General features: G+C 37.9%; 1 protein-coding gene across 1 annotated transcript in view; it reads right to left on the minus strand.

Moving 5' to 3' along the window:
• ADCY8 (adenylate cyclase 8) overlaps positions 1-9,753 on the minus strand; it is a gene marked incomplete at its 5' end in the record, with an annotated part of 137,749 nt that overhangs the window by 53,748 nt on the left and 74,248 nt on the right. The window contains 2 exons of the mRNA XM_009273979.2: positions 2,614-2,884; positions 7,078-7,236. Of these exons, the coding sequence (XP_009272254.1) occupies positions 2,614-2,884; positions 7,078-7,236 (430 nt within the window). The remainder of the gene's footprint in view (positions 1-2,613; positions 2,885-7,077; positions 7,237-9,753) is intronic.

The raw sequence follows: 9,753 nt of genomic DNA on the forward strand, positions 1-9,753 counted from the left end.
GGGAGAGGGAGCGAGCGGCTGTGTGGTGCTCAGTTGCCGGCTGAGGTTAAACCACGACAAATGGTTTGGGTTGGAAGGGACTTTTAAAGGTCATCTAACCTAACCTCCCTGCAATGAGCAGGGACATCTTCAACTAGATCGGGTTGCTCAGAGGCCCATCCAGCCTGACCTTGTACGTTTTCAGGGATGGGGAAACCATCTAAAACTTCTCTGGGCAAATGGGCCTTCACTCTCTTAAAATAAAATAACTTCTGTCCAACTTCCTGTGCTTTAGAAAAGAAGCCTAGACACATGTTTCAGTAACAGAAAACTCCATCCATATTGGGCATGGTCTGAATTTCAGAGCAGACACTTGCATCCTTGGCTTACCTCACCACCAGAGCTAAGACACATGGTGCTAACTGTGCTGTAGACACATGCAGCTTTTGTTAATGCCTGTGATCGCGTACATAAAGAGTAGCTATTCTGTTCCTTACTCATACCAACACAACTTCAATTCACTGTCTTAGGCTGCCCATAGAAAATGAGGTTGAGGTAAAGAATATGAATTGTGGTGAATTTGAGTTTGGCAAGAGAACTCACCAGAGACTTTCCATTTCATATTCTTCCTAGCATAACTACAGCTAAAAGTAAGACACGTGATCAGAGTTGCTCAAATTTTGTTTTAACTTATATTGGGTAAAGAAACCATTTAAATGGTATTGGCAAATATTCAAATGTATGGAATGATTCATTGTTGTGTTGCTGCTACTTGGATTTTCAATGTCTGCTGCTGCCAGTGACCCTTAGGTGGCATAATTAATGTTATTAAATGCTTATTCTGTCCAGGGCTGACACACCTCTGGAAAAAGCAACTATTTTCTAATATAATTTAAATTTATCATCTGAATTTTGAGCTGAAATACATTATTTATGAGCAGTAATGCCTATTGTCTCAACTTTAAAATTGTAAATTACATAATAATTGAATCACACATGGAATAGCAGATTTTTAAAATCTTGTCTCCACCAGAAAGCTCACTGTAAAGCTGTATAATATAAAATTATAGTTATTTCCAGCAGAACAACAAGTTCTTAAAAAAACAGTGAGAAACTATTCTAAAAATGGGTTGTTTATTGTCATAAGACAAAAATTTGCTTCGAAAGAACTGTTTAGTTATACCTATTTCAACAATTTCCATGGACTTTTTACTAGTTTACTGAGTGGAAGTTGTTGAATAACTGAATAAAGACACTAATCCTTTATTTCATTCCTCCTCTTTGTTAGTATCAAGGTCAGGTTTAGCTAAGAAAATAATTGATGAAATGATAGCCTACTCTGCATAGATTTTTTGGACTACAGAAATTGGAATGTCTTAAAGGGAAAGAAGAAGAAACAGAGAGACATCAGAAGATATTCACAGCAGCATGCACTCATACCTCTATTCCTAATGAAATGAGAGTATAGAGACAGGTCAACAAACTACATTGAATACTGAAAGGCAGTGTACATGCAGAAACACAGATGTACAGAACATATATAAAAAAGGTGTTTTATATAACAGCAAATTATGCCATGCTCCAGTTCAGTTTGAAGAAATGAAGAGACCACCATGGGCTGATTGATTGTGAAGGCTTATAACTTCTGAGCAGATTTGTAAGAAGTGGAAGACGGTTGACAAAGCAAGATCTCCACACAACAATGCTTGAATTTCAACAGACAGTGCAGACAAGTAGGACTAAGGATGTGCAGCAGAAGAAAGGATATATCATGTCCTTACAGATCCCTCAGAAAAATGGAAGAAAACTCCAGCTGACCTTGTTTCATAAAGACTCATCAATCTTTCAAATGCAGTGAAGAGAATGGTGTTTGAGGGCATTTTAACCTTTCCATCTTTAATTCCTCTAAGCAAGCAGACTTTACAAATTATTTTTATGACTGTACAAGAATTGCTGGTTCCCGGGGTGCTAGCAATTAGTCATGCAATGCTTTTGGGAAAGATCTGATCAAGAGCAGTTTTTATTATCTCATATTTCTATTGAGCTATGCATGACCTTAGAGGCTAACTCACCTGCTAGTGAACCTTAATTATGTCTTAGAATCTAAGTTTTTAACATTTTTTATTAAAAAAAGAAAAAAGAGAAAAGTGAAGAATGGACAAATTGTTTTCACAAGGTGTTTTTTTAAAGTAGATATTTTTTCTTTCCCTTATATATCAACAATCTACACTGCTTTTTCCTCGGGCAAAACATCCATTCATTCATCCCTTTACTTTGATGGCAGTGCAGTGAAGCTATGCAATGAGATGCACACTCTGACTAGAATGTCCCAGCTAGTTTAGTAACATTAGCTTTACTTTTAATTTACTTCTTTATGGACTGGTTCAATTAAAACTCAGCTGTGTACTATTTAATTTCAGTTGGAAAAACGCCAAAACCTCTGGTCCCCTGGCATTTCCCCAGTTTGGAAACATGATTTATTTCTGCCCTGAAACAATTTGTTTAGTCCTCTGCTGTTACAGTATGTGTTAGAATAAAGGTTAAAGATGAACACGTCTCCTCTGAGGCTTCCGTTATTGAAAAGCACTCAAGCATGCGTTCATACTTGATGACATTAAAAGAAGTTCGACTTACGTTCTGTTTTCCCACTATGTTATCAAATGGAAGTTCAGGGCTCCAGGATCCTTCGGTAAACGTTGCTCCGCTGTTTCTCCTGTCGGAGGAGCTGACAGCCTCTTTCACAATATCTTCAGGCAAAGCCAACAGACTCTCCTCAGGTTGTTTAATTAAATAAGTCTCAATGTTATGTTTCCTCAAGAATTCATTACGCTCTTTGCCATGCCCTTCTTCAACTTTATAATCCCCATTCAGGCAGTCCAGAGTGGCTTTGGAGATGTGAATTCTCCTGCATAAGTGAAATAAGTAGTAGCAAATACTGATTGTGCTCTAGTACACATAAGTAAGAAGGAGTTTATGAACTCTGCCTCATTTTTAACATGATGGATAAATAGAAGGTTTTCTATTGTATATAATGATTTCTATAGAGAAAATGAAATAGTGTATTGAACAGACATGAGCTTCATTTGGGGACAAATACTCTCAAGGCACGTTCACATCAATAGGATCTCATGAATGCACAAAGTCCTGTCACAGGAAAAACACTTTGATATTCACACCTGATACTTTTGCTCACAGTAATAGTTTAATGGGAGACCTTCCTGAGTAAAATACTACTCAGAGTGAATGAAAATTGCCACTTCAGGTAAATATGGTGAGAGGAAAATATATGGTATGCATTAGAGCAGTTTGTATGAAAGCTCTTTAATTTCCTTCAGTTACCTGAGGTAGTTTAGACAGTTGAAATTAGTGGTCTGATTGCATCTGAAGTAAATTAGGGAAAGAGGGAAACTATGTAAAGGCAGGTGGGGTGATAATTTCTGGTAAGACTAAGTGATGAGTTCAAAAAGCTTTTGCAAAAGTGAAGTTGAATCTAAGCAATGACATACAAAAAGCTCAAATTTTGCAAAAAAGTAATAAGGCTTTGGATGTCTTCCAACCAAACCTGGAGGTGCTTGGTATTTGGACTTTCTTAACCATAATTATGACTGCTTGAGAAGGACAGAAAGAAGTTCAAGTAAAAAAAAAAAAAAAAGGAGAAAAAGAAGGTTTTATTTCTATTTTTAAGAAATCTTCAACTTCCTACATGTAGGGTAAATTGCAGACACCTCTAAAACACATCCACATGGCTAGCCATGCTATACTTTACAATGCAGCATAATAAATGCAATAAGAGGAGGTGTTCATTAGGCACTTAGCTAACTCAAGTAAATAAATGTAGTGACTCCATTAAGAGACTTTAAAATCAGCTCATTTTTCAAATTTGGATGCATGGCACTTTTTGAAAGTCAGGCTTGCAGACAGATTCCTAAAATTCAGTCACCTAAAATTCTTGATCATTTCTTAATGACACCTGCTGAGGCATTTTTCTCAGGCACCACAAATTGGCTTGTCTCCACTGAAGGAAATGGTCCTAGAACACCCCTTAGGAACTTTCTTCTGGAACTTAAAGGATGCCACTACAGAGTTAAATCACATAAAATACTGTTGGAGTAGAAAGGCTATAAGCACATGTATGATGTGCATGCATTGCCAGAAAATAAAGTGCTGGTTCTCTTTAAGCATTGTGAAATACCCAGGAGTATCAGAATTTGGCACAAACTGGGTCTATGTAGAGTATTAAATATCAGCATATAATTAAAAGATCAAAAATTTGTATCTCAGCCATTTTCTAACCTGTCTCAGCTTCCCTCTGAAGTAAACACAGGTTTTGTACAACTTTCACTGCCTGAAGTCATGCCGTTACGATGTCTACAGAGATTAGTACCCTTTTGTAGTCAAATGTCAGTAAAACTGACAATAAAAACCAGTAAAAATATTTCTCAAATATAAGTAACTTTTGGCCTGGACTTTAAAACCAGATCACATGATCTCTCAGAAACACAATGCATTTCCTAGCTCTTAGAAACCCAAATAGACTAAATTGATTTAAGTAAAGTACTAATTAAAAAAAAAAAAAAAGAAAAAAAAAAAAGAGAAAAGAAAGAAAAGAAAATGATACATTAGTTGCCAGGGTGACTATCTTTGTGCTGAGTTTCCACTAATATAATTTGGGAAGATTGCATTATAAAGCCCTGAAATACGGATTCTATAATGGAAATGATAACAGCTTTAACTAGAGCATGGAGCTGGCTATCGAAGTAATACTCTTAAATGCACCAAATATTAATAAATAGTTGGTAGATTAAAAACATTTTCTGGTTTCACCTTTTGTACAGCTTACTTAAAAAAACTTAAAATATATAGTGGAGAGATGTGTTTCTAATTTTATACAAATGAAGTAAATAGGGAACCTGAGCATTGAAGTAAAAAGGTATAGCCTGTCCTACTGTTGAAAACATGTCAGGCCCAAAAGCTTTAGATGATACCTGTCATTGATACATCCTGGAAAATTAATTATTAGCTAGGTTTTATGCCAATTCAATACCATAGATTAATACCTAGATACACCAGGTGAAGACTATCAGAACATGGGGTCCTGGTGGAAGAGTGTCTCTGAAATAACACTGTAGGATCTTACATGGTTTCCTTCTGAGGTCTTGTGGACACATTTTGAAACTCTCTCAGAAAAACAGAAATGATTACTTTTTCTCAGTGCTCCCAAGCCAAGTGCCTCCTTCCACGACAGTTGGGCTGCCCGCTTGTGCTCCTTCATTCGGGGGCAATCTGTCCCTGCATCACCCATGCTTATGAGGTCTCAGGGTGATATGCAACCAGCGAGGGGAAGAGCTGAGCCCCTTCTCTCCTGCCCCCAGACTGGGTGGAGGGATCCTCTCCACCCCGGGCAGGTGAGCTGCCTCCCTCCGCTGCGCACTCAGGGAAGGGCTGTGGTTCATCTTTGCTCTTGTTTCACACTGTGGGAGCAGGACCATCCATAACTCCAGGGCAGCTTTTCTGACAAAACAGAGGAAAGCAGTGCAGCTCTGGGAATGGGAATGATCTCGGTATTGTGGCAGGCAGGGGGATTTGAATGCTGGCGGCAGGGAGAAGTAAGGAGAGGCTGCAGTGAACTTAACTGCTCTGTTAAGTCTGCTCTGTGCACCAGGAAAGCCTGATGTAAATCACTGTTTTGAGGGACTTAGTGAATTGCTGTCACATACAGGCTTTGTTCTGTTGGCAAACTGATACACAGGAGTAGAAATCACTCTGCTCCAATAGACTGCAACCTAGCCAGGCATTTTATCAGCAACAGCAAGGTGGTGGGTTCTCTGGGTTATTCATTAATAGCCATACTACTTGCACACATTAACAGCAATAAACTAGACTTTCTGAAGGTGCGGATGGTGAAACATAGATGATTGATTTGCTTATGTTAACAAAGCAGCATGTGACCTTTCTTAGTCATCTGGGGCTATCATGTGGGATAAGCAGCAGGGAAGGAAAATTTTTTCTTCAGTTTTATACACTGGTGACATATGCAGAGTATAGAAGTTGTTTTCAGAGCATGCAATGTTTCATTTTCTGCTGATTCTAAGAATGCATATTAGTATAAAAGGCTACTACGGGGAACAATGGAAGGGGCCCACATTTGCAAATACAATATAAAGCAAGTATCTTTCTAACTTCCTGGGAACATGACAGCTCTGACAGATCCTGATGTGTGTGTAGGGAGTAGAGCACATGACTCAGATTTGAAGACTTAAAACCTTTTTCACTCAAGATGACAGCATCACTTAGACTTTTTCTGCATAAAGATGTCCGCTGCTATTACTTCTGTGTTCCATGGCCAAAAATCGAATTGTCGTAGGGGATCTTTTGCTACATCTTTCATCAATGGAAGGTGGAACTGAAAGTAAACAGAGGATTCCTGCAACCACTACTGTTGCTTCAAATTTAGGATTTGCAACTTCCAAACTACCGTGAGATACAGGCCATGTCAGGCAGAAATAACATTCTATCTTCCAGGTGAATCAGCCACCTCAGACAAAGAAAAACTAGGCAGCTCAGTGGAAAACCATATATTTTCACATATGGATAGGCTGACATAAATGTCTCAAAACATTTACTAAAGCATCAAATTATTTAAAAGACTTCCCAGAGAGCCTGCTGTCCATAACGCCTTGTTATTAGTGTAATGACCTACGAACACATAATTCTTCCCACACTTTGTGCATTATGAAATAAAATAAACCACAGCCTTGTGCCTCAAAACAGCATTTGAATGCAAAGGACAAGAGAATGAAGCCTGGAAAAACTCAGGCTACCTCTGAGTATTATATGGGCTGAACACAACCACTGACCTTTTTCAGGAAATCACAGCTGGCAAAGAAAAAGAAATATTTTTGTGTTTTCCAATGTCTCTGCAAGCTGACCATTTCTACCTTTTTGACTGTAGCCTCACAAATCCTTGCCAACCGCAAAATAGCAAAAAAAAAAAAGGTCATAGTTGATGAAATAATGTAACAGTTAATTTGTTGGCTAGGTTAACAGTGTACTGTGTTGGCAATGTTTTCTGACTGTGGGACATACATGTTGCCTTACCCAGGAATTCCTCCTGACTCGAGTTTGTTTGCGATATCCACATCCCACGACCAGACATCAAACTGCCACTTTCGCAGGCCCAGCACTCCACACAGAACCGATCCTGAATGTATCCCTATTCTCATGTCAATGTCATGCTTCGTTCTTGACCTAACATATCTGTTAAACAAAAAAAAAAAAAAGAAAAAAGAATAGACCAGACTCAGGAAAGTATATGCCATGGTTTTTCATATCTTTTAGAAAAGGGTACGATATAAAATACAATGTCATTTGTTATAAAGAACCACTTAGTCTGTAAAATGGAGAGAGAACTTTCTAGGTAGCAAAGCGCAGGTAGTGATAAAATGACTCTAAAAGCCAGATTATCATTAAGCACTTAATTGCATGTATGGTTCAGTGGCACATGTTATTATTCCTATCAGACAGAAAGAGAAAGATAGGGAGAGAAAAAGATGTCTAAGTGAAGTGTCTGGACTCATTGAGTCCTTTAGCTTGGAATTATAAAAAAGCATTCAACAACATTGCAAAAAAAATTATCATCAAAGCTGCATATATTTTTATATTCTATTGTAATTTTTGAATAATTTTCAATGTTTCAAAAATGTTACTTTATTGACTGAAATTTTCCAGAGTTACTCTTTGTCCAGAGATGTATTATTTTCAGTAGATTTGGCCAGAACACCATTTAATTTGTTATGATAATGGTGTGATTCTAAAATCAGTTTCTTCCATTCTGTGTGATGGCAAAGACCATTTCACCTCTTCAAAAGTAAACACATGCTGGCATATTTGTTAACAGTCTCAAAAAAGGGATTTTGTCCCAGTGCTGTTTTCAATTAATGTGTCTATTGGTTATAAAGGGAATTTTACTGTGTTAAAATAGTATCTTCCTCTTCTGATACAACATATATCATTCATAGCCACAGGCACCTTAGTAGTGTCTTAGACTTAGGACTGCCTCTTCCAAATCAGTATTGAGATACTCTAGCACATCACTGTGGGAAGCTCACAACTAAAATAATTGAGCTGTATTCATTGGGATGACAAAGAAAGCTCTTTTCCAGTTCTGCCTGTGTGACAACAATTATTTGCACCAGAAATACTATTAGAGCTAGTGTTTGTTAATATTGCTCAGGATAGGAAAAGCGCGTTGCTACTGTTGGTCTACAAACAAGGCTGCTGTTTCTTTGTAAAGAGTCCCAGTTCTACAGTCACTGAAGTCAATAGCAGCACAGCAAGATCACACAACAGAGCAGGAAAAGAATAAACAGCTCTATTTCACAGCTCTGAAGCTAACTACCATTGCCTCAGATGCCTCAGTCATGACCTTGACAGACCCTCTCTAGAGAAGAAAGGGGTAAATTGCTTACTGCATTCAATACTTGGCCTTTCATTGTTGCAATGGGACATCAATTCAGTTTGTGGGGGAAAAAAAGAAAAGAGTTTTAAAATGGAGAGAAACTAGTCATATAAAAATGTGAGGATTTGAAAATAAGCAATTAATCTTTATTTCCCTTTCCTGCATATTCTGAATCCTTGGAGAAAAGCATGCGTATGCTTTTGTTGTTGTTTGCTTACAGTAAGATCTGTTCATCGTATCAGGAAGCTAACATATTTCAGATATCTAAAAGGAAGAGATTTAAAAAAGTTAATCATAAAATAATAAAAAAGAAGCTTTGAGAAGGGATTTATCTGTGTTCTGATACTCCAAGTTTATAGTTTTCATTTACAAATTTCTTTATTAGTTTGCAAGCAAGAGGGCTTGAAATATCGAAACTAAACAATCACCTGTCTCTGGAAGATGGGACATGAAAACAACTCCTCCACACTGAAGTAGTGCCTTAAATGGTGTGAGAAGAGTTAAGAGAAGTGAAAGCACCACAATTTGTAATGTGTTCTGAAGAATTTTTATAGATATGCTACAAAAATATCTAAACTAACACTCATAACTCTCAGAGGAATTACCACACAACTCCCCACATGATCGTGTCCACAATCTGCCTTTTTCTTTTGTTCAGACTAAAATAATTATTTCTCATTTTATGTCTGATTTCTTTATCTTGAAATAAAAAGCTAATTGGATCCAGAGGAATAACTGAGGAAAAAGCTTTTCATTGAAAAATGCACACAATAAGAGGACCTTAAGTTTAATAAAATGGTCTAATAGCATATATTTATGTTATCTCTCTCTACTTATACATATACACACTCTATTAGACCAATTTAGATTTTAAGTACTATAGTATTTAATTGCTAATAAATACTAGTATTTAACATTGGACAAATACTAGCATTGGGCAATCATCAATGGCACGGAATTTAGCAAGTCCAAATGCTAGACGGAGTAACACTGGGCACAAATCTAAATTGGGAGAGGAGTGGCTGGAGAGCAGCCCTGCAGAAAGGGATCCGGGGGTGCAGCTGACAGCAGGCTCAATACGGGTCAGCAGTGTGCCCCGGCAGCCAAGAGGGCAAACCGCATCCTGGGGTGCATCAATCACAGCATAACCAGCCGGTCAAAAGAGGTGATTATCCCGCTGTATTCAGCGTTGGTGCGGCCTCACCTGGAGTACTGTGTGCAGTGCTGGGCCCCACAGTTTAAGAAGGATGCGAAGGTCCTTGAATGTGTCCAGAGGAGGGCAACAAAGCTGGTGAAAGGGCTGGAAGGCATGTCCT

Source organism: Aptenodytes forsteri, unplaced genomic scaffold (assembly GCF_000699145.1).
Source record: "Aptenodytes forsteri isolate BGI_AS27 unplaced genomic scaffold, ASM69914v1 Scaffold223, whole genome shotgun sequence".
NCBI lineage: Eukaryota > Metazoa > Chordata > Aves > Sphenisciformes > Spheniscidae > Aptenodytes > Aptenodytes forsteri.